General features: G+C 31.1%; 1 protein-coding gene across 1 annotated transcript in view; it reads left to right on the forward strand.

Annotated features, from left to right (window-relative positions):
• The window catches only part of LOC129956501 (uncharacterized), a 347055-nt gene that overhangs the window by 77638 nt on the left and 242723 nt on the right, over window positions 1–26694 (forward strand). Inside the window, exon 2 of the mRNA XM_056068420.1 lies at window positions 25893–26060. Within this exon, the coding sequence (XP_055924395.1) occupies window positions 25893–26060 (168 nt within the window). The remainder of the gene's footprint in view (window positions 1–25892; window positions 26061–26694) is intronic.

Consider the following 26694-nt stretch of genomic DNA (forward strand, 5'->3'; position numbering starts at 1 on the left):
TAATAAATATACTGCCGAGAAAGTTGTAAAGCCAAACTGAGAAAAATCCAGTTAATGATATTTAGTAAAATATTTCTGTTACAATAATGTTTTAAGTAAAAATAGCTATTTTCTATTTTTTTATTCTTTCGACAAATTTCGACAACAAGGAACTTTTGGATATGCTGACGATTTATGCTGTGTGTAATCGTAATGCTAGTCTAGTTACAAAAGAACAGAAACGTGGATTCCGTATTTTCTGCCACTTTTTCAAAAAGTGTTTTTACAGAAATGTTTAGTTATAAAATGCTCATTTCCCAAATGAAGAATGATGGAAATGGAGCATTATAAAAACAGAAAATTTGATATTTCGACTTATTTTTCAAAGTTACTTTAATGTTCGTGTACAATCCATATCTTAACATTTCAGATTGCCTTGATGGAATGCGGAGAGAGAAAATAAAATTCTCTGTTTGCATTTGTGCTATTGCTATTTGAGCTATTAAAATTGGTCGACTTTTGAAGCTATTAATATCATTATTTTATAACGTAATGGATCATTTCAATTATGTCTTAGAGGAGGATATGCTGATCAAGGAGACCATAGAAGTGTTCTGAATTAATCAAATTCAAAAATTCATAACTCCGCTAGTTTTAATCCAAGAAATATGGAACTTTTTTTTTGTTGAAAATATTGAAGTATTGAAATTATTTTATTAAATATAACGAATAAGAGCAAGGGACTATTTAAAACATTTGTATTTCGTAAGTTTTTCAGCAGTATATACAGATTTTCCTCAAAAAGTGAAACAAGGTTGATTTATTTCTCCAAATATTGCACCTAGGCATATTCTTACAATTACGAAATTTCATTATATAAGTTGATGACTGCATGAAAACATTTTGGCTTCTGCGGAGGACGATGGTAAAAAAAGTTAAAATAATTATATTTTTATACGTCCCCCAAAGTATAAAAGTGTTACTTTTAATATGTTTCTATTACGTTCATATATGCATACAAAGTTACCCCGTCGGTGTCTATAACATTTGTGGAGATATGTCTATTTTTAAATTTTGAGGAACTAACCAGAAATTTCAATGAAAACATTTGTTTTGAAAATCCAAATTTATTCAATGCAAAAAAAACTGCCATATGCACATTATCCAATCATCATGACTTGAAAGGAATTTGATGGTCATGCATAAAATAGCTCATTTTGATTGTTCGACAGTTACGATTTCGACATTATAAAGAAGGGACGAGAAACCTGAGAAATTTGGACATTTCAGGTATCTCGGAGAAATATTGGAATGCCAAGCAAGAAAATAGAATTCTCTGTTTTCACTTGTGTGGTTTCTAAAAGATTGCAGAGATTTCAGCAGCAAAGAATGTTTGGATATGCTGACGATTTATGCTCGACATAACTGTAATACTAGCCTGCTTGTAGAACAGAAACGTCGTTTTCCTGTTTCCCAAAATCTTACAAAAGAGTGATGTTTACAGAACGGTTGAGCCACAAAACACCTACTTTTTCTAGGAAGAATGGAGAAGATAAGGCGTTACAGAAATTGATATTTTGACTTATTTTTTAAGGTTATTTTCATATTCGTGTACGTATATGAAGTCTATATTTCAACATTCCAGAATGCCATGATATGAATGCTGAACAAGAAAATAAAATTCTATGTTTGCACTTACGTTCTTTCAACAAATTTTGACAACAAGGAACTTTTGGATATGCTGACGATTTATGCTGTGTGTAATCGTAATGCCAGTCTAGTCATAAAAGAAAAAAAGGTAAATTCCGTATTTTCTGCCACTTTTTCAAAACGTGTTTTTACAGAAAGGTTTAATTATAAAATGCTTAATTCCCAAAAGAAGAATGATGGAAATAGAGCATTATAAGAACAGAAAATTTGATTTTTTTCGGTTTATTTTTCAAAGTTACTTTAATGTTCATGTAGAATCCATACCTTAACATTTCAAATTGCCTTGATTGAATGCGGAGAGAGAAAATAAAATTCTCTGCTTGCATTTGCGCGCTTTCTTGAATAATAAATAATGTATGAGTATGCTAGTGATTTATACTATGTGTAATCTCAATGCTAGTCTAGTTATAAAAGAATACAAATGTCGTTTTTTTCTAAAAGTACTTTTACAGAACAGTTTAGCTACAAAACAATTGCCTTACTCAAAAAAGAATGAATAAAATGGGGTATTATAAAAATGATAAAGAAATTGACATTTTGGCTTATTTTTCAAGGTTAGCCTCATGCTAGTGTACGAACACTTAATCCATAACTTACAGAGTATAGAATATTTCAACATAATACTTAACATTCAAGCGGCATTGATTGAATCAATGGACTAATACATCAGATACATGGACAATTACATGATCAATGTTTAGAATTTTACAATTGGCCCTACCTTAAGTAAAATCAAATCCGACTTTTCTAAGAAACGCAACTTGGATAGAGAAATGTTTTAATCAATGTAGAAACATTAATATTCAATTATATAATACGAAAAAAAAAAGTTTTTTTCGTGACTGAAATGTGAAGAATCGACAAAATTTGGAGATGGAATTCTCTGAAGAATTACAATATTTTATCTCTAAATATGTTGAAATCAGGAAAGAATAAAAATCTATCAATAAAAATAGAAGGACGAATAGTTACAATTTAAAATCAGACACAGCGAAGTATTTTTAATAAAAATTACGAAAAAAAAAATTGGAGGTATGTTAGAAACAATCATTCAAGGCAAAGTTTTGGATCATTTTTAACATCAGAGTTTATTTGAAACAAAAATGCGACTTGATTAACGAATCTCATTAATTTTAAATGATGAATAACAAATTTCAACAAAAAGATTTTAATATTAAAGAAATCTATTACAGAAATTTAATTAAAAATGATGATATTTTCCATATAAAAATACCAGAGCCTGTATGATTTATATTCATCAAGTTGATTTTAGCAAATTTTATAAATTATCAAACCACAGAATGCTTTTTTTCACAGAACTTTAATAAAATGTATTTTAAAGTGAAAGAATTTATGAATTATCTGCGTCTAGAATGCGTTTTTAAAATGAGGGATACTTACAAAATGCAATTTAAAATTATGCACAATTTTTTTTAAGTCACGAATCTGATAACGATTAGATTATTTCTCTATTCAGGATGCATTCCAATTAAATAAACTATTTTTTTAAATTTTTTAATGGACAAATATATTTGTGATTTATGGATTTCGTTTTTTTTTCTAAAGTTTTAAGAAGTTGAATTTATTGATGCATTTTCGCGCAATTTATGATAAAGAGCTATAGATAAACATTCTTGTGATAGCTTATCGTAGCGTGATTTTTCTACATGTTTTTTACTAGCCGCCTTTGGCGAACAATTTATTTTTCAGGAATACTACTACTATTCTACTTTTGTTATATCGGTTTCATTTTAATTTATGTTCATTATTACTCCAATAAAATATTTTTTAACGTCAAATTCTTTCAGATATTAAACCGTGTTCCTTAAATAACTTTATATCTTAACATTTAAGAAAACCATCTTACATTTTAATCCTTAACTGGAGACATGAATTTTCTCATGCGGCGGACAGAGACATCGAATCAAAATAAGTCCACTGTTATTTTTTTTAATCTTTTGTAAACAGCATTGGGATTTCATTTGGTTAATGGTAATAACTTAAACACAAGATATTCTGGAAATCCTATTTAAAATATTAGTATTAAAAATGCTAAATGTTATAATATTAAAGGTTGGAAAGTTGTATGAGAAAGACCTAAACAAACTTTTAAAGAGTATTGACTTCTTTTAGATATAACGGAATTGCACTAATGTTAATAACCGTTAGAATTTAACAAACAAAAATGAAAAATGCAATACTATAAAATATTATTTTAAGAATATTTATTTATTCTATTTTCATTACTCAAATTAAAAGCAGTTTCAGAGACATGGAATTAACGAATCCATAAATAACAAAAAAAATTTAGAAAAAGAAAAAATCGGTTATACACAAATGTTCATTCTTAGACTTTTGACAACATATTGCTAAAAGAACAACTTGAAGGTACTGAGGAGATAATTGTATTCAAGGACAAAAAAAAAAAAAAAAAAAAAAACGTGATAATTAGAGTTAATGAAGCAAAGAAGAGTCATTTTGACTTCCGTTTCCAGTTACGGATAAAATAACATTGTTACATATATTAACAGTCTAATTAAGTCGTTTATCTTGTGATATTATAACGCTATTAAAAGCTTAATTGGCAGAGACAGGTTATTTTCTAATTGCAAGCTATCTTACACAGTACTGTAACTTCACTTTCTAATCCTTCAAACTTCAGGAATAAGGATAAAAACTGAAAGTAGTTTTGAATTGATTCGCAACAATGAAAAGTATTTTTTTGGAGTGAATCCATATTATTTTCCTCAAAAATAATTGTAGCAAAAATCGTATTGAAAAAATTGTCATAATTTGATGAAAAAATTTTTTTTTAGCTACAGCTAAATTTTTTTCGCTAAACAAATAATTCTTTGAATTTTAAAATGGTGCACACTATTTTATTTATTATTTTCCGAAATTATCACTGAAGAGCACCAAAATATCTCTTAATTTTTAACTGATTAAAATTTTTAAAAAATCATTTTGTTTTTTCACTTATTTCAAATTTTTACAGTATACTTGTGGCACATTTAATTGCTCTAGATTAAAAAAAAAAAAAAAAAAAAAAAAAAAAACTGCCACGGAAAGCGTAAATTGATATTTATTACTAATTTTTAAGAATTTTTTATCAATAAAGATTATGAGCCAATACGACATTTGGACTAATTATTGGCAACACTAGCGAAACGGATTTTACAAGGAATTAAAGAATTCCAAAGTTTCTTATAGAATTGCAGTTTTCATTTAAATAACCCCAAAGCTAATTTGATTCTTCTATCTCGTTGCATTTTTAAGTAATGATATTCATTAAAAGTCATCATCCAGAATTTTTTTACATTGAGGGTTAAACATAAAAATTTATCAAAATCAGAATTTTTGACAATTTCAGTACTTTTGGCATTAATGCTTTTTGGTTAGCAGTAATTATTGACCTGCAGTATCTTTGGAAACCATTGGGAATGGTCTAATTCAAACTTTTTCACAAATTAAAGTAAAGATAAAAAAATCTCTCCTACCTACATAAAATTGTGAATGCACTTCATAATACGGTAAAGAAAACCGTGCACTTGTGTGTTAATCGCATGACAGTGCGCAACAAATTATGTGGAAGATTAGTGTGAATCCAGTGCTTTTACTGAATCAAGCGACTCTTTTTAATTATCAAGCATTTGGATACCGGTTTATTTTGCAAGTAACAGATGTAGCGCTAGCTTCATAAGCCAATTAACAGACAGAGATGATTACTTTTGTCTAGTGGTTATATTATGTGGCTACGGAGCCTAGTATCGCAGGTTCAATCCACGCTCATACCAACTGCCACACAGATACATAATGAAACATGTATTTTTGGCACTTCTTTTTACGACGGATCAAAACAAAAATTTGAAAAATGTAGTCAAAAAATTGAACTGCATTTGCATTCACAAGGCCGCATATCAATGAGTGACTACTTTACATTAGAGCGAAAGTACAGACGGTTCCTTCCCTTTCATGGATTTATTGCCAAATTTGATACTTACCTACAATTTGGATGTTAAATATGTATTCCGAATTTTATCTGTCTAACTCATCATTGCTATGAAATTGCTTTTTCCTTTTTAGTCGGACAGACAGTGTGACAAATTTTCTCTGGAGGGATTTCGCTCAAAGTTTCAACATTCAAATTTTGTTTAAAGTTCATGCACCAAATTTCAACTATCTAGCTCAAAGTGTTTTTGAGTTGTCGTGTTCACAGACAAGCAAACATCCTTCCAAAAACATGTGTTTTTCTGAATCTGAAACATGGAGATACGCCAGACTTCCAAAATCGAATTTTTTTATGGTTACAATAGTTTTTATTAATATATTTCGTGTATGAGAAAATAAAAAACGAGGGCAAAACATGTTTCTTATAATGAATGAATAATGCATTTTTAAAATAAAAGACTTAAATCGTCAAATGGACTAATAAAAAAAGAAAATTTCACTTTGAAAGCAAAATTCTTTTACAAAAAACTAAAAGCTAAGCTCTTTTTCTTTCTTTATGATCGTTTTCCAAGACAAAGCACGCTTTGTAATATATTTGAACACTTGCCAAAAATTCAAGGAAACAATGAAAAGCAGCATTCAGTTCCGTGAAGTTTTTCAAATTCTTTAGTATTTCAGTTATACGAAAGAAGGAAATAACTTTTGGAAAAATAAAAGCTTGTGTTTTTCGGTTATGAATATCGTTTGTTCTTTCATAATATCGTTTGTTATGAATATCGTTTGGTCTTTTTGGTTAGAACGCATCTGTCGCCAGACATTCCATTCCATCATTTTTCTTTTATTTCTACATCTAACGTATGTCTTTATTTTCTTTTCCGACATGCGTGTTTTTTTTAAACATTTCGGAATCCATTTTTCTGCATACAAAATGTCCATTATACAAAACAGACGCCAAACGTTTTCAATGCGCCGTCTACAAAATACATCCGGGTATTTTTCCCCGGAATTGCATCTTCCAGCGCATCGTTGCGGCTTTTGAATGGAAGTTGCAAAATAAGTGAAAAGTATTTTGTGTTTATCTGCCTTTAAATTGAAGAAAGCTTGTTCAAATATATATCAAACTAGCCGCCTTTGGCGACCACTTTGTTCTCCAAGACTATTGGGTTTATTAGGTTGTTAATTCTTAATAATATTGTATTAAGAATTTGTATTGTATTTTAAAAAAACATGTCACCTTGTAATTTGATACGGCTAAAATGCATGAATTAAATTAAAACACTTTACTGCAAATTACAAAGTGTATAATATCACGAAATAAAAGCGGAAGTGAAAATCCTACTACGGATTGAATGATTAACAAAAGCACGTGTTTGAAGAGTTTGAATTGCATCATAACATTTAAAAATATTGTTTCAGGTAGTATACACAATTGAATTAAAAATATTGTTACAGTTAAATGAAAAATTGTAAGGATGTAAAATTTATACAATTGAAAAGATAATTTTTTGGGGGGATTAATCCTAGTATCCATTACGAGGACGATTTGACGACATTGGCGAGATTTGGGAGAGCGATAAAGTTTGCAATCTGTAGTTGTTTACTATTACTTTTTACAACCTATTTTGGGTTTTTTTGGCAACAGTTTGGCGACAAGCACCAACGCGTCATTTAGGCTTTGGCGACATTTTTCAAAATCGCGCCAATCGTGTAACGGATACTAGGATTTGACCTTTTTTTGTCTTAAGTTAATATAAAAAGCATTTTTTTCTTAGATAATTATTTTGGAAAATATGAGTAACCATTTCCGTAGGCAAATCATAACAATTATGGTTAGATTTAATATTAATATACGGGCGTCAAAACTTAAAATTTTTAGTGAGACTTCTCGCCAAATATAATCGTGGCAATACTTTTATTGCAAATTTATAAGTAGTTTGTTAGAATTTCTGTTATACGCCCTGGATTGCATACTTTTATAGAGTTTTTGAACGACTGGCACGATTTTAGCATACTTGGCGAGAATACGTACATTAATCTTAATATTAAGTCTTACCATGATAAATTATCTGCCAACGTTTAAGCCTATTTTGGCGCTTGTTTGAAATTTTTATTTGAAGCCTATTTCTTTTATAACCTCTCTTCTCTGACCAATATCCTCTTTGGTGACATGGCGAACTATCTCTGAAAGACTTCTTATAATAATTTGCAATTCCATTAACTAGCTGAACGAAGCGTTTGATTCTGTACAGCTGTAAAAATGCACAATGAATGAAGAAATCTGAAATTCATATGATATTTTGTTTATATTTCAGTGTTGCCATTCCATAATTAGTAATAAGCTCCATTTCTGTGCCACGTACGTTAACGTTTTATAGATTAACGTTATATAGATTACATTTATCATGTTCTTAGAAGTGTATTCATGCTTCATAAAAATGTATCCTCGTTTCAAACGCAGATATATTTAGGCAATTTTATCGCGAGTTCGCAAATTGTACAGACTAAGTCTATGGCAAAGGATACAGACGTGCTCTAATTGGTTTAAGCCTTGGCATCTTTTTGGCAATGTTTTGCCAAAAAGATGCCATAACGAAATATATTTTTATAAAAATAAATAAAATTGTGAAGTTCCTCCCCCCCCCTATTTTTTACGGTTTAATGTAATATTAATCTGGAACACATATATAGCAGAAAAGATCAAATCCTGAAACCTAAATTCAGGAAATATAAAAATTACAATGTATTAAAAATATTTTGTGTGTGTGTTTCTTCTTAATATTATTTTGATATAACTAAAAAAATGAACTACGAAATCACATTTTCCGTTAAAGCTTACATATTTATACGTTTTGGGCATTCAGTAATCATCTCCCCATATGTAGTTGATGGGAAAGTAACAAACGTTCAGCAACAAGTTTCAATGACTGCATAAATTATCTAATAAAGGTACGAAAATCATAGAAGAATAAGAATTATTTAATTGCTGCATTATATGTTGAGTAATTATTTCATTTAGTTTTTATACTTCTGTGCATAAACAACCTTAGTTACTTGTATTACTAGTATTATTAGTAATATTTATTATTATTATTTTTATTAATTAGTATAAGTAGTATTACCAGTAATATTTAGAGAAAACAATCATATTAATAAAAATTAGATCGTGTTGATATTCACTCGTATCTTCCTTAAAACTAATGAAAGGTACAAGGTTTGAGCCAAGTAAGCGAAAACTGTACTATTATGAGTGCAAAACATTGCCAAAAAGATGCCAAGGCTTAAACCAATCAGAGCACGTCGGTATCCTTTGCCATAGACTTAGTCTGTACAATTTGCGAACTAGCAATTTTATCTGGGATATAAGTTCTTAAGCAATATGAAGGTCGGAGCATATTATTGTGAAGCATGAAGTGAGTTGAATCTCTGTCTCTTTAATAATTAAGAAAAATGTGGGTCTCTTTATGCATGAGTATTTCAGTTCTGCAACTAATTTTGATATGATTTTAGAGCTTTACTATCTGATAATCGATTAATCTTTGTTAAAATACGAATAATTGAATTTCATTTCCAGACCGATTAATATTTACCAGAAGATGCGTCGGTCTAGACGTGCAATTATTATACGAACAATATCTCGGATTTGAATGTCTTAAATTCAGTACTAAAGGGCTGTAGTAGAAAATAATCATACACATTGGCATAGAGCTTAAGAAATATTAAAAATTATTGTTTGCAAAATACTTTTAGTCGTAAATACATGATAAAATTAAAAGTGTCGTTTTCTTGTAATGGGGTCTTTTTTTGCCTCTAATGTTTACGAACGCTCAAATGAAAACTAAAAATTAAAATTAGATTGAAACAAATAGTGATCTACAAACTTTAAAACATGCAATGCCGGATACAAAATTATATATATATATATATGCTGCAAAAAAACAAAACAAAAAAAAACATTACCAATAATCTTTAATTTGGTCCATGAATTGAGAATATAATTAATAAATATAAAAATTGTAGACCTCAGCTACTTGATCTTTATTCATGTTATAATTTTTGATAATTGCAATTTAATTCTTATGATATGCAACTGACTTTACTTCCTTATAGTATTCGCACTTCGAAAAAATTGGTTCAATCTTTATATTTTTGCAAAAAATTATTTTCCAGTTTTTATTATTTTAAATAAAATCATGCTAAATTATTAAAATTTTCTTTTTTTTTACTTTAACGTCTTTTTCACACTCTTTTTCATTCAGCATTATGAATACTACGGAATCTTGTAAGCAATTTGTTCTTAATTTGACTACCAGATGGCGACTCTTATATTAATCAAAATAAAATTAAATTAATCCTTTAAATGATAATTGCTTCGTGAAAATATTAAAATATTGTGCAGACAGGGGTGTACAAAATCTCTAAAATGGAAAAACAATGGAAAAGTCGGTTATAAAGTCATTCTTTTCAAACATGCACACAGTTAAATTAAATAAAAATATACGATTTCTTAAATTTTTATATTGCACATCAGCAAAATGTCATCAGTTTATACATAAGTGCAGATCCGTGAAAACTTTTAAATAATTGGCTGTATTATAAGTGAAAAATAAAGAACCATTAATTTGTTCACCGGTTTTAACTATATATTACACCTTCATAAATGTTAGCCTTATAATAAAAAAGAATATTGTACAATTTAAAATTTATAATTTAGGAATATATCGGGTAAAAATATTTTTCTCTTTGCTTTTTCATCACAAAATAAAAAAATGCAACTCGTATCTTATATTTATTCAACATAAAAAAAGAAGAAAATTTTTAATTTATTCAATTTATATTCACTTAATTTTATATGAAATAATGAATAAAAATTAAGATAATTTTAATTTTATATAATTTAATGAATTGCTTTGCATTATAAGTGAAAAATAAGCAATAATTTATTTGACCGCTGTTTATAATGATATATTACAATTTCATAAGTTTATAATGTTTACCTCTTTGTTATTATTATTATTTGTTATTATTTGTTAACTATGTAATAACAAAGAGTATTGTGTAATTCAAAATTTTCAACTTAAAATTGGTGAATATATATGGTGCAAAAAAATTTTTTATTTTTATTTTTTCTCCACAAAATAAACAAAATATAACTCGTATCTTACATTTACTCAACCAAAAACAAGGAAGAAAATTTTTGATTTATACAATTCAAATCCATGGAATTTTATATGAAATTATAAATAAAAATTAAGGTAACATTTTAATTTTAGATGATCTGATGAATCGTTTAGAAATAAATCATAAATAAAAATTCCTTACATTTCGATTTAGGAACTAAAATTTAAAAATGACTGAAATGTTGAAAATTACTTTCACTTTTATTCTAAGAAAAAAAGTCTAAGAATATTTTTTCTTATAAAAACAAACATTTATGTCTCAAATGGATTATTAATGTGAAAAAAATTGCTTTGAAACCAAAAACCGGAGCAAACAACTAAAAAAACGTGTTTTTTTTTGTCATCAATTGGCAAGAAGACGAAAACATGTTGTATATTTAAACAGTTGCCAACAATAAATTGAAAAAAAAATATTTATCCTTTTGAAATTTGTCCAAACATGTATGATTTTTAGATGAAAAAGAATAAATAATTTTTGTTAAAGAAATTATCTGTATTTTTTAATAATAAATATCGTTTGCTTTTTTCCCGTGAAGTCATTGCTTGGCAAACAAACTGAAAACATTTTCTTCTTTGAATTAAGCCATGTTTGAAAAATATAGAGTACAAGCATCGTGTTTTTTAAAAACCTTTTTTTATATCATCAATATGGTGGACTTTAAATTTTTTTCGGAATTCTTATTTTTTGGATGAATTCTTTAGGATGGAAACATTCAGTATGTGATATAGGCACAAAAAAATGGGGGTAAAATGTACAAGGGAAAGGATGGATATCCATTTCTGGGATTGAATCCTTCCTTGGATGGATACGGTTTTTAAAAATAAAATATGAGATAGGACTTTTGAGTTTTTATGCCTTTTTAAATGGGTAGCATTTTTCTTTTCTTGGTTAAAAAGCGGATAAAAAAGCGACTAGTATGAAATAAAACATTTTTTACATTAAATGTTTTTGCATTAATTTTTTTTTAAGTGTGATTAATTTGCCTCGATATCACAGACTTCCCTTATACAAATATAGATCAAAACTGACTTTAAAACTCATTTTGAAAAGGCAGTTCCTTTTTAGAAATCAACCTCCCATATATTACGCATAAAAAGAATATTAATTACCATTTTAATTATTTTCCACACGACAACTCTCAAATAACATAAACTCCTACATCCTCAACCTGTAGGCTTTCATATTTTAATGAGACCACCTGCTAAGTCTTTTCCCTAATAAGCAAAAATAAAAACAAACAACGTCACTACATTTTAAGCAACTCGAGTCCCTCCAATAGCGTCGACATTAACTCAAAACGCAAGTAGAATCAGAATGAATTGAGTGCGTGACGGTTGCTATGGAGACGCCGAATTTGATATGAAATCTAATGTTGAGTAAGTGCTGCTTTTGTAGGTAGGTGATACCCATTATGAATCCGACTGACATTCTGTAATTATGTGTTGAATAAAGGAAAGACAAATTCTGATATATCGTCTGTTGAATGACTGCGGGGGGTGTTGCCATCCGATCTCGTATTAATCATGATTGTTATCAAGTAGTGTTTCTAATGGTTTGGACCTTCGGTTATGTTATAACAATGAATCGAATCTGCAATAGAAGGTTTTAAGTACTAGTATATATCGGTAACAATATGGGGGTAATTATATATATATACAATCCGCCTTTAGTGACTAACTTATTAAGTCAAATTATTGATTTCTAGGCTGTGAAATAATTTCTGAAATACATTTTTTAAAGCAATATTTTTTAGTGTTACTTGATAAGAATGAAAAAACACGAATTTTATTGAATCATCTAATCGAAAATTAAAAAGTGCATATATTATGAAACAAATCTGCTATGAAGTTAATGTTTGACAAAAAATACGCGATTGAAAGTTTTGATGAATGAATTTGAATTACCTCACAGCATTTCAAAGCATTACTGTTTCAAATTAAAAGAATATCTAATCGTCGCGTGTGGTACAAATTGTCTGTAAATATTAAATGTGGCATTCATGAATGAAATTGAATTCATCGAATGTTTTTTAATGATTGTTTTCAGAGAAAAATAAGTTTGATGTCTTTTTAAAGGAGTGTTTTGATTCTACAAAAAGAAAGTGAAGGATTTTATTTTTCATTCTTCTTAATTATCGCTTAAATTAATTAAATACCAGAGAAGAAAATTGTGCCGCCTCTCCCCCCATTTCCCTGCAAAAGTTTCTATCCGATTAGAAGGAGAGAAATAATTACCATGGCGGAAAATTTGTGAAACCAGAAAAACCACTTTGCGTCGTCGTACGAATGGAATATATTATTAATTCATACATCGAATGAATCGGAATTATGATGAGCGATATATAAACAGCGGCTTAATATAGTTAGTCTGGATAAATTTCTGACCCATTATTTATATATTACATAACTTAGACAGCCCCCAGCCTTGATTACTGATTCGATTTCGCTAATTTTTAAGTCCTATCAAAGTTTTCGGCGTCTACAGGGTGTTTCAAAACCCTACGTACAAACTTGAAGGGAAGGTAGAAAGCATCAATAGGAATCAGAATCACAGATGAAAGTAGGTTCCCAAATAAATAGGTGGCGCTGCCAGCACTAGAGAGTTTCTGTTAGCACTAGGGAGTTAGCAATCCATGCAGCGTAAATAAAAATCGTGCATGAATACCGACTGGCGGAATTTAGAGCACCTCATCGGATGTTTCTAACTGATTTACGATTTTTATGCAATAAAGCGCTTAATTCTGCTTCTATATCGGTAATTGCTTTTTAAAAAACTTTAACAAATTTGCAATATCTCTCCCAAACATTTTATGCTGATATAGTAAGAATTTTTTCAATCTAGTAAAATTTACTTTCTCGTATCCGTGGTATAGGAAAAGTATTGTAATCGTGAAAACAATTCGAACTTGCAGACTTTGACGAATCTCCAGGTTTTAGACTTCCTGAGTTCGAAAAACGCATTCTTGGAAAATGTCTGTCTATCTGTCTGTGACAATGATTACTCAAAAACACTAGGTGGCTGGAATTCAGTATACCCTTGAGTATAATTGAGTTAAGAGGAAATCCGTTTTTCTGGCTGTTCTATTATATATAAACACTATAACTACAAAACGAAGAGATCAAGATGGGTAAATTTTGATATAAATATTTAACATCCATTATGTATATTCCGATCAAGTTTTTATCCAAATCTAACAAGGAATTGACCGTCTATCTGTCTGTACTTTCAGAAATATGTAACTTGATAACTTAAAAATGCAATGGTTTAGATATATCAAATTTGGTATTTGATTTTATGACTACAAGTGCAGTTTTGTGTCAGTTTTTTGTTTCAATTGGTTGGGTTTAGTTTAGTTATATTAATGCCCCGTTTTAAAGCAGCATTAGGGCTATCTCGGGATGGACCTCGTAATTGTGAACCACGGTCAGAAGACGAGAATGACACCTGAGCTCTCAAATGGTTGGGAAAAACGTATCTGACACACAAATCAGATTTTCAGATGCTATTAATTTTATACCAAGAATAATTCGAAAAAAAAAAAAACTGACCAAAGATGACGCGACAGATTTAGTAAAATTGCTAATTTCACGCCAAAGGTTAATTTTCTTGGCTATTTTACGCCATTCTCATGTACAGCGTTCTCGGGGTTAACACATTTATTAGAATATATGCGAGAAAGTTTTGGGGAAACCTCACCTATGGTTATTTATTTGTCTCTGTAACATGCTTCTTTTTAAACGGTAGCTCTGAAATAATGTTGGAAATTTATAATTCCAAGTCCATAGGTATATTTTTAATATATCGCAATTAAATTCGGAAAGGAAAGTCGTGGTTATAAACATCAAACCCTAAGAAAATCACTACACTTCAACTAAGTTCAATGCAATTCAAAATGAGCTCAAATTCAGAAAGAAATGAATGCACGTGTCGTTGCCATGACAACAATGAACCATCGGAGGCAGTGGACCGCATCTTAAGAATACGAGTTATGCTTGTTATAAATTGTTAAAGTACTATAATTATTTCTTGGATACCAGAAAGTTTATACTACGAAAACTGCTGAAATATAGACAAATTGCCCTTTGCGGACGGGAGGATATCTCTCTTGTTTAGAAGAGGTTTTTGTCGGGCAATGTTTGAAATATTTCTGCTTTAAAACAAACCCATCTTTTAAAAGGTAAATTAGTTTTATTTAATTCATTTTAGTATGAAATATTTTGTACTACCCAACGAATCTTTTCCTTATTATATCAACTTCCTCATAATGAAAATATAACAGTTATCTTAAAACTTCCTGCCATTAATAAAGTATGATTTAAAAAAAAGATTCTTGGGATTTTAACGATAAAATGAAAAGGGTAAATATTCCAACAATAATTTATTTTCTATTCCAAAACTGCTGAATAGGCTGTAGAGAAATTTTTACATTCTGGTATATGTAGTATAGAGAAGACAAAGTAATCGTCAAAGACTCCAAACTCGAAATTTTGACGAATCACCATGTTTCATACCTCTTTGAGTTCGAAAAATACATTTTTGGAAAAGATCCGTTTGTCTGTGACAATGATAAGACAGAAAAGCTTTGCGCTAGAAGGATGGAATATGGTATCCGATCCTTAAACCAAATTTGTAGATTTGTGCCAAAACGTTGAGTAAAATTTATTAAGGGGTTGTTTGTCTGTCCTACTGTTCGAGTATAAATTAACAAGATAATTAAAAAAAACGATAAGAGCTATATAGATACAATTAAATTTATAGATTTAATTAACTTCTTTAATGTGTACGCCTATTAAATTTTGAGCGAAATCCAACAATAGGGGGGGTCGTCTATCGGTGTATACTTTCAGAAACTTCTAAATGCGATAATTCATGAACACAATGGCTTAAATATATCAATTTTAATACGTGATTTTGTGATTTTAAGTGTAATTTTGTGTTAAAGTTTTGTTTCAATCGATTTGGAAGAACACGTCTGAATCCCGAATTTGATGTTTGCATCCTTTTTGACTGACTGCCAGGGATTAATCGCTCAAAATTCGCCAAGGATTCCACGACTGGTAAAGTGAAAATGCTAAATTCAAGCCAAAGGTTCATATTTCTTAACGCCAATATACGCCAATTTATGGGATAACACTTTTATTAGAGTGTATGCGAGAAAGTTTTTAGGAGACCCCTCCCTCTAGTTTCATATGGCATTTCCCTTGATATGTCATTAATAATGGATCATCCCTATCTTCATATCATTGAGGAAATTCAAAAATATTACTTCACTACACTTCCTTTATGGAGGGAAAAAAATTCCACGCACTGTTCCCCAGCTCCAATAACTATACCAATTTCGTTTTTTTATTATTTTCTAATAAATTGCACGACTCTTATATGGATAATTCTCATCTGCTTTCCGCTGCACCCCAATATTATAAAGATGTCATAAAATAAAATCTTGAGGCAGGTCTCCAATATCAACAACTGAATCGATTTCGACAATAAATTTCCCCAATTTCCGTCCATAGCTAATTAACAATAATGTTTTATGCTATCGCGCAAGTATAATTTAAAACGGCAGTGTCATTTGGCGCAATAGAAAGTAGTTCATAAAATTCAGGTGACATGTTTAAATTAATGTTATCGATATTGAGGACGAACAGCAAGTCTCCGGAGGGGGCCAGCATTAAATTATACTATTTCAAACAGACTATTGCAATTCTCGGGGAGTATTGCGTTCTTAATTTCCAAATAAACTTTTCAACTAATTAAATTCAAAATTTAAATTAACAATTCGAAGCAGGCCTGTTTTCTCTAATTGAATCGTCACGATATTCAGGACATCAATTTGAATTTTAATTATTCTTCTTACACCTTTACACGTTTCCAGAAGACAGCCCTCATCCAATGACGAAGATTTATATATCCCAAGTGTTTTCGCATTTTAATGAAATCATCAACAAAGCCTGGTGTTGAAAAGTGGAACTAAAAACAAACTCCTACGACCTCTCCAAGTAAGCCACGCCGTGTAGTATCAATTACGTTTATGTAATTCAAAGCACGCATTACATCTCAATGAATTTAATGTGCATCCGTTGCCATGACAACGCTAACACCTGATGAGAAGTCTTTGTATTGTAGAGAGAGTATGCGAGTTATAGGTGTTATGGATTTGGACGAAATTCTGTAATTATGTGTTGAATATTAGGATGATAGTCCCTGATAAACGACTTTCTGACCCTCTTGAGATAATTCTTTCTGAAGAGTAAAGAATTGTTAAGTGTCTGCTGCTTTGGGAAGGTTTATAACAGTTGAGTTCCTTCAGAAGTACAATGTACCAGAGTAAATTACCTGAAATTTTTGAAAAATTCTTGAATTTTTGCTTTTTTGTATACGAAATACAGAAAAAGGGTTGTAATCGTCAACTCGAGATTTTGATGAAAACTCCACGTTTCAGATTTCTCTGAGATCGAAAAACACATTTTTGAAAAATGTTCCTCTGCCTGTCTGTGACAAATATAACTCAGAAACGTTTCGAGCTAGACGGATGAAATTTAGTATATTGTTATTACACCAAATTTGTAGATTTTTATTAAATTTTGGTCAAAATCCGCTCAGAGGATATCTGTCTCTCCTGCTGTTCGAATGTAAATTAATACGATAACTACAAAACGAAGAGAGCTGGGTAGAAAAGATTTTGTACACTGATTTAGTATCTATAGTGTATACACCTTTAAAATTTTGAACCAAATCCAACGAGGGATTGACCATCTGTCCATCTGTACTTTCAGAAACATGTAAACATGATAACTCAAAAGCGCAATGACATAAATATACCAAATTTGGTACGGGGTTTTATGACTACGAGTGTAGTTTTGTATCAACTTTTTGTTCAAATCAGTTGGGAAAACGCACTGAAAACAAAACAACAAAAAAAAAATTCTGATTTTGGATGCCATTAACCGTATACCAGGGAATAATCGCCAAAAATCTCGCCAAGAATTACATGATAGATTCAGAAAAAATGGTAAATCCACGTGAAAGATTAATATTTCGTGTGCTTTCGGTATGTACTTTCAGAAACATATAAAGATAATTATAAAATGTTATGACTTAAATAAATAAAATTTTGTATGGAATTGTTTGATTACCAGTGCAGTTTTGTTTCGGCCGGTTGAGAAAACTGCATCTAAAACAAATCCGCTTTTCGTAAATTAATAACCGCAAGCTAGGGATTAATCTTCTAATAACCCTCCAAGGATCACACGATAGTTTCAGAAAAATGCTAAACACACGTCAAAGGTTAATATTTTTTTAACTAGTCTACGCCAATGTCTTGCAAGATTTTCTATAGGATAATACCTTTATCAAGACAGTATGAGAGAAACGCTTTGGAAGACACTCCCACATCTTTTTTACCTTTTATTAGACGAAGTAAAAAAAAAGAGTAATTATAATTGCAAAACAAATCAATATCGGGCTTTTGACAAATTTTTGTGAAAAATTCGCACAATACCTAGAGTATGAAAACATATTTTTGGAATGATATCTGTTTATTTTTGAATTCGATAAATCAAAACTCTTTGCTCTGAAGCGACGAATATTTTTTCGTATATTCTCATTAAAAAATTTGCAAATTTCTATCATATTTTCAGTGAAATCCATTTTGAGGAAGTGCAATTGTCCGGTAATCTGATTTTACAAGAAAATTTGAAAACAAGTAATTTTAATTACAAGTAAATTTGAAAACTTAAACAGCTAAATGGATCAAATCTGATACATAGTTGTTTCAAACCGTAAAAGTCAAAAGTTTTTTTTTTTTTTAATGCTGGGTACATTTCTCTAAACATTTTACTATGCGAACCAACATAAAATTCAAGTAGAATGCTAAACTAGTTGCTATATACAGTCTCCGAGCTAAATGATTATCTAAGTCGCGAGAAATATTAACTAAAACACACACTTCTCTAGAGATCACAGATTGCTTGTTCTTAAATGCTTACTACGGTTAATTTCCTTCAAATATAAAACAGAAACTCCTCCACTTAGCGTTTCTGTTTTGATGTATGAAGTTTAAAGTTGCCTTTCTCGAATTTTAATTTCAGGAAAGGGAATTAAAGAGAAATGCTTTAAGAGTTATTTGAAGTGCAACCTTAAATAAAGTTGGTTCTTTTGTAGAATTTGATTTGCATGCTTGAATGCGATGTTCTTAATTTGTATGATATTCGGATTTCAAACCTCGTCCGAACTCAAAGCTGTTAAGTAAAAGTTTTTATTTCTCATATACGAAATAAACAAATAGAAAATTTTATAATCGTCAAAAAATTCGACTAAGATATTTGGCGAATGATTAAATTTAGATTTCTCTGAATAAAACGAAACCAGCTGGAATGGTCTCCTTAAAAAAATCTCGCATACACTTGTCACGCTCGGTACCACCTTGCATGGCACTGGCGCACAACAGTTACGAAATATATTTTGGTGTGTATTAAGCATTTTTACTAAATCTATCGTGTGATCTTTGGCGAGTGTCGCGGCGCCTCCCTTTTGACACTGTACAATCTCTGCTGTGTATTAAAAGAATATGGACCAGCAAAGAAGACCCCGATTGTCTAAATATGCAAAAATGTCGAGGGAGGCGGTATTCTTGGTATTTCAACTTAATAACTGTTGAAATAGTAGTAGTACGAAGTAATCCGAGATAAATAAGATAAATTATTGGATTTCTTTTTATGGGGTTACTTGAAGTTAAAGGTATATGAACAAGCCCACAAGTACGCATGCGTTGAAAGAGGAAATTCAACGCTGTATCAACGAAATTCAAACCATTTTATAAAAAAAAGGTCTTGGAAAGTTTCGGCAAAAGAGTGCATATGTGCCAGCAAAACCGTGGATGCCATTTGCCCTATGTGTTATTTCATACATAATCCTATTCTGTTTATTTTATGATTCAATAAAAATATAACAATTTAAAGGGAAAAAAACGGAGTTTTTTTTTTATTTAATTCAAATTTTGCTTCAACAAGTTGTTCTATCGTGTAACACTCCATTTTTACTAACCATAATAGGGTTAGTCAAAAAATGTTTTAAAAAAGGTTGCCAACATTTAACATCACGAATGGTGGCAAATTCAAATGTGTGTGTTAATTTTGGAACACCCTTTATTTTTTTTTAAATTGCAAAAATTGAAAATGAAATTTCAATATATCTCTATTCACTGGAGTTTTCTATTCCTTCCCCAAAAGATTTTAACTATCAATCCTCCACATAAACAGAAAAATCACCTATTTAAAGAACCGAAAGGTGATGCCCATCGCTTTCTCTTATCCAAAATGCCAGACGATAATTTACCTATCTGTCGTCTCTATGGCAACACCCCGCAGCTTCAAAAAGGCTTTTACCTGCACGTATAATCTAGATCGTTTGCATCTCTTCGCAATGCTAATCATTAAAATGGAGTTTAGATGTTGTAAGATGGAATGGCTAGTTTCGAACGAAATGCAGAAATTTGGGCTAACAATATACTGGATAAAAGAAGAAAGCGATTTTAAGTGGACTAAAGGTGCAAACGATTTTATAAACGTATAAATGTGTTGGAAAATAAATAAGCAATTATCCTGAGGAGGTCGGGATTTTATTTTGCTCCAAATAAAAAAATTCCTCTCGGCTAGGTAGCTGCGAGGCAAAGGTAAATTCCTTTTCATCTAAGTTAATATTCCATGAGTCTAATAACAGGCAAAATTAGGACTTGGAAATTACCCTTTAGCCTCTAACTTCTGAGATATTGCAGTTATCGAAACACTTTAAGTACAAAAGTTGTTCGCCCTAATGAGTCGCTAATTTGATTTATTTTTCTATTTTTAATATTAAAGGAGTTATAGCGAATTGAAAATTTTCACACCCTTTGAGCTAGATATGGCCCAACCGAAGTTTCTAAAAAATTATTAATAACAACTAGTCTAAAACGCCTTAACGTGATAATTTATTATGTTTAGTTTTAAGTATTTTTAATTATTATTTATTTATTTTATTTCATTTTTTTAAAAATTTATTCTTAATTATGTGGCAACGATATCTTGCACTCACACACCAAAAACATATTTAATATAATTGCAGCTTCTGTCAGTGTAAATTCAGCAACTGGAATAAGCAATCTGTTGTTGTGAATATATTTAAAAACAGCATTTAAAATTCATTTGACTCATAGAATATTTGTTTGAAAATCGATGTCATTGAAAAAGGTCCATTTTTTGAAAAAATATGTGAAAAACAATTTTTGGTTTATAGCATGTTGAAGATATCGAATGAAACAATAAAATCTTGAATAATTCCTTTCAATTGAAATTAAATTTCAATAATTTCAATTTTCAATTAAAAAATTTTATTCAAAATCTATACTTAGTGAGAACTATCGTTAAGTAACTATCTGCAACATTTGATAGCTTTAGCTGGAACGATAGAGCATTTCGAACTTTTTTTTTTGTATTCACACAATTTATAAATTGACTAACATTCTATAAATACCATCGTATTAAAATTGGAATCTTTTGTCCGACTTGATTGCATATGATTTCATATAACGTTATTATACGTAACGTTAGGAAATTAACGGAAGAAATGTCAGCGTACAAATATTATCTGGTTAATTGCTTAACAATCTAAGCTTTTCTCTCAATTAATATGTGTCATTTTAAATGTCTGTATGGAAAATGCTTTCATATAATAAATTAAGATAATAAAACTTATTTTTCGTCTTCATATTATAAATAATTACCACATAGAAACCAAATGAAATCTTAAAACAACTTTTTAAAAACAAAATTGTTTTCGCCTTGCGAATTTGGACAGACAAAAAAATAATTATTCGACTGACAATCTGCCCCCCTTCCTCTCCCCTAAACAAATTTAGATTTTTCAAAAAATATAGCAAATCTCGGCCTGAAATCTTCTTCTAAATATTTGATATATTTAAAAGGGAAAAAAATAAGTATAAGAAGATAATCATTTTCAAATAAAAAAATAAAATAAAATAAAATCGTTTGCAGTCTGTCTCGTGCTATGATTTTCAATCTTTTCTGATTGTAGTAAAATGAACTAGTATAAAAATTTTAGTGAAACACATATTGATTCTTTTGAGAAACGTTTAAGGTAAAGAAAACATTTTAAATTATTTTCTATTGATTCAGATTAAATCTTGCTCTATATCCGGATAACTATTGAAAGTCTTCTTCTTAAAAGTATCGATTAATTCCTTCCTCTACTAATTTGAACTTTTATTTTTCGTCTTTTGAACACTTGAAAAGAATTTTCAAGCCTTCCAGCTGCTTTCTCATGCTCAACTATTAAATCGATAATTCGATTAGTTAAAGGGGTGCAATCTTTTCAATTATTGAATCAATAGTCTCAAGTTCAAAAGACTGCTTTAATTTTTGCTGGCAATTAAGCTTTCTTTGTTTTAGCTGATAAAATGAAAAGGTCCCCCCCCCTAATGTTAGTGCATTTTAAAAAGAACAATGTAAGAGTACTGGGCATCTAATAGGAAAGGAAAAAAATCTCGAATTGTTTATAAATCTATATTTGCTATTTACATTATTAACAATATATCAGAAAGAGTTATTTTTAAACAAGACATGAAGATTTTTGAGTGTCTTAAATTAATAAATAAGTATTAAAAATGTTTATAATTAAATAAGAATATTTATGATTATCATCAACAATGTCTATGCAGTACACTCCCGAGTATCCGGTTTGCGACTATCCGGTTTGCGACTATCCGGTTTCTGTACTATCCGCCCTAGTTTTCTTTTATCGTAATTAAATGAGGAAGGCAAGGCGTCATCTATAAAGTCATCAATTAAGGATTTTTCAAAACCTAAAAGCTGTAAGTTTTGACTCTCATCTTAGGGCTACTTTTCCATATCTGTGTGATCATTTATCAGTGTAAAATCAAATCAGTTTGAGCCAATTTTCTTAAGAATTAGGCTTTCGATTCACGTTAATGTTTTGTTTATATTCCCTGCATTTAAGTTGGGCATTACAGAATTTTTGTTAAAATGTGAACAGTTTGTATCCTTTAATTTACTTTTTCTCTAATAAATTCCTAAAACGTGCAGCACAGTATATAAACATATGTTGTTGTTTCTTATGGCACTTGCCATGGACAAGCCAGCTGATATAAGCCAGAGGGGGGAGCGCCTCTTGTTTCTATCGTAGCGCCATCTAGGGCCAAGAGAACGACTTAGCTACACACACGTCACAACCCTTTTTACGGGGCGGACTTCATTCACGCATTTCATTCACTCAACCACAGATCGTAATTTAGACCCGAATCAGAGAACGATCACCCCTGATCCAGTACCCCCAGTGGTATTACTCTCGGTATGGAGGACTTTGTGACCACGACAGATTTAACGCGCGTCAGCCACCAAGCACGCGGAGAATCTTCGGCCGGCGGGGTTCGAACTCGCAACCTAAGGGACGCGAATCCGACGCTCTACCAACCAGGCTATCCCGGCCTTATATAAACATATATAAATTACCAGTATAGTAATTTATATATAAACATATATAAATTACCAGTATAGAGCCTTCATTTTAACTCGATACGTTACATACAGCTGCTTCTATGATTCACAGGCCCGCGTTCACATTGCGATAAAGGGAGAGCTTAGAAGTCAATAGGAAGTGAGAAAATACCTATTATAAAAGTAAGTTTTGATATAAAATCTCTGGAAAAAATTAGTTCATAGAGCTACGACCTATCCGGCCTGCTTTCCGCCGCATTAAGCCGGATACTTGGGAATATTCTGTAATAGTCCACAGCCGGACTATTACAGTAACAGTGTAAGGCTACCTGGACATAAAAATATCCTTCATCCGTTTGGTTTATGTCTTTAACAGGTGCGAAATCCAAACTTCTGTTTTAACATCCAGTAACAAAGACAGTTTTTTAAAAAAAAAATATTTAAATGATTGATTTATTGGCATTTAACAAATCTAAACATGAATAAAATTATCTATAGGATCATTTTATTTTCATTATTTTATGGAGGATTTATAATAAAATTCAATGATCTGAAGTATGCAGTTTTTCATTATGCAGATTCATTGCATTCTTTCCTCGCAGACGAGTTGGGACGTCTGCTTTCAACATTTGCTTCTTAGATCTTGCGTTGTCATGGCATTTTTTTCTGTTATTGTATCACTATTTGCTTCGATCTACTTTTAAAGATTAGTTTTCATTTGATTGGCCACGAAGTTTTTGAGCTCATAGAATTCCGGACTTTTATTGTATAATTTTGAAGTTGTTATATACAGGGTGTCCATAAAAAAACTCCGGGGTTTTGACGCAATTTTTTAAAATTCAATTATAAAATGAGGTTAATGTTAGATATATGCACTTAAAGGTTAATGTATCAAGATTTTTACCATTTAGTAGATTTTAATATGTGCTTCGTTTGTGGCACGACACACATCCAAACAGTATTCAACCTCTTCCCATGTTCTGGTCAGCATGTTAGGAGTGATGTCTGCCACATAAGTGATTATGCTTTGTCTGATTTCCTGAATTTTCCATTCTGAGTTTTTTCAGCATAAACAAGATTCTTGACATGTTCCCAGAAGAAAAAATCTAATGGAGTCAGATCCGGGCTTCTTGGAGGCCAAGAAATAGGCCTTGACCTTCACTTTTTTCCCGAATCGAATATCCAATGCTTCCTGTACACGCAAACTGAAGTGAGGTGGTACTCCATTTTGCTGAAAATAGACAGGGACATGAAGTCTTTTGTTGTGACGTCGCCGTTGGATTGCACTATGGAATGAGCGTCTGTTACGTTATTTCAAAGTCAATGACGAGCGGCGCTACTTGTTGTTGAAATTGATGTGAATAAAATTTAATGAGCTACTGATTTCTTCAAAATTAACTGATCCGACCAAACTCATTCCGTTAATTCGGTATTATTTTTTAACCCCCCCCGGAGTATGGGCATCCTGTATTTTCCGGAGGGAAGTGTAATTTATAATAAGTTATACATATTAAGAGCTACTACTACGGAGGTCCCACCCGGGGTACTTCAGAAATGGCCTCCTGTGTGGTTGGAGATTCTCGCCATTCTGGTAGGTTATGCTAATAGTGTGAGGTCGAGTCCCCTTTTGCCGATGATGGGACGTGCCTTCTACTGAAGGTACCATATCATGGAGGATGATGGCTAGTAGGATTCAGTCATGGTTCCACAAATGCTGTTCCATCATTCAATTTAATGATAGGCTTTTGGATGTATCAGGGTGGTGCAAATATGTGTGCATACTCGTAGATCAGTACCATTTATGAAAAAGAACTGTCTACTTAGAAGTGAATGCTATATGCGAGAGAGGAGTAAGTATTATCTGCCACAGGGAAGTTTAATTTAAGATGAAAGAGTACAGCATGCAAGAAGGAGAGTGGGATTTATGTATGAAGGGAATACTGAATACTGTATGCATAGGGACAAATAATACTGTTACAAATATGTAATGTTGCTTCCCAGCATGGTTAGTGCAATCCCCAGAAAGACCGTTTTACGATCAATTATGTTGGATGCTGATCGGATGTCTAATCAGTGATCGCAGGGCTTGGCGACAAACTTGTCGACCATTTGACAACTTTAGTGACCGATTTGGCGACTTTGGCGTCAAAATAGATTTTACTGGAAACTTCGAGAATTTCAGTGATAGAGCCAATAGGAACCGAGATATACCTGATTGTTCCAGAATCTTCACTGCTCGGCTCCGGAAACTAAAGAGGCCGGTAGTCTAAGCTGAAGATAATTGTGGAAAGAATTAATGGGGGAATAGTTGAATCAGTCCAGCGAAGAGCAAGCGTTGTGTAGAACTCAAGCGATTGCTGAATTGATCTGTGTGCCGAGTCTTGATGTTTATTGTAGAAGCAGCATCGAGTCGTGTGAGGAGTAATTTACAAGGAAGAACGTTTTATATAGGGAAGGGAATTAATTTCGAATTTTTTTTCATATGCGGTTTAAGTACACAGAGCGAAAAGTTATTTGTAAAGAGATCATTTTTCTTCGTTTATAATACAGTTCATTTTTCTTTTACAGTTTTCGTACTTCAGCGGGGACTTGTATTCTCTGATCGAAGACGTCCGATCTGTACTATTGAATCGTCCCGACAGGTGGTTACCCTCAACATCGTACATGTGGGTGGACAGGAACGGAAGACCAGTCTCGCCACCCTCCACGCACCCCAGAAGCCCTACTTTCAAGAAGGTGAGTGAACCTTTACAAATTTTAATAGAACTGGAATCCAAAGAGTGAATATGTTGTAGTTTCTCAAAAAAAGCTGTATAATTTTTATATAACTGATATATCAGTGACCCAGTAGATTAAATCATGGCATAGCTGAGAAACATGAATTAGAAAAAGATACTTATTGCTTTTTCTCCTTTGAGTTGCTTTAAACAAATAAGGTAGACTTCAAAATTGATGTAGTCTCTGTGGGTGGGTTTTGATGGCTTTTTTTTCTGTTCAAAGTACACAAATATTCCTAATTTTCCTTGAAAATCCCTAAGAAAGGAACTTATAACTATACATTGGAACGTAGTCAAAATCCTCACCCTCTCCCTTCCTAAGTGCACCAATTTCACTTTGACTATAAAGGATTCCTGCATCACTAATATTCATCAGAATTTCAGTATAGTAACACGGCTATACAAAACGTGACAAAGCCGCATATGGCACCATTTGGCGGAAAAATTTAGAGTCTGCATTTCTATCTCGAGAACAATATAATGTGGTGAGAAAATATGAATTACAAAGCTATAGAACGTTTTCAGCTAAGTATAAAAAAAATTAAGAATAAAACACTTGAAATGCACATTTGTTTGCTTGCATTTTTAGAAAT

This window comes from Argiope bruennichi, chromosome 11 (assembly GCF_947563725.1).
Source record: "Argiope bruennichi chromosome 11, qqArgBrue1.1, whole genome shotgun sequence".
NCBI lineage: Eukaryota > Metazoa > Arthropoda > Arachnida > Araneae > Araneidae > Argiope > Argiope bruennichi.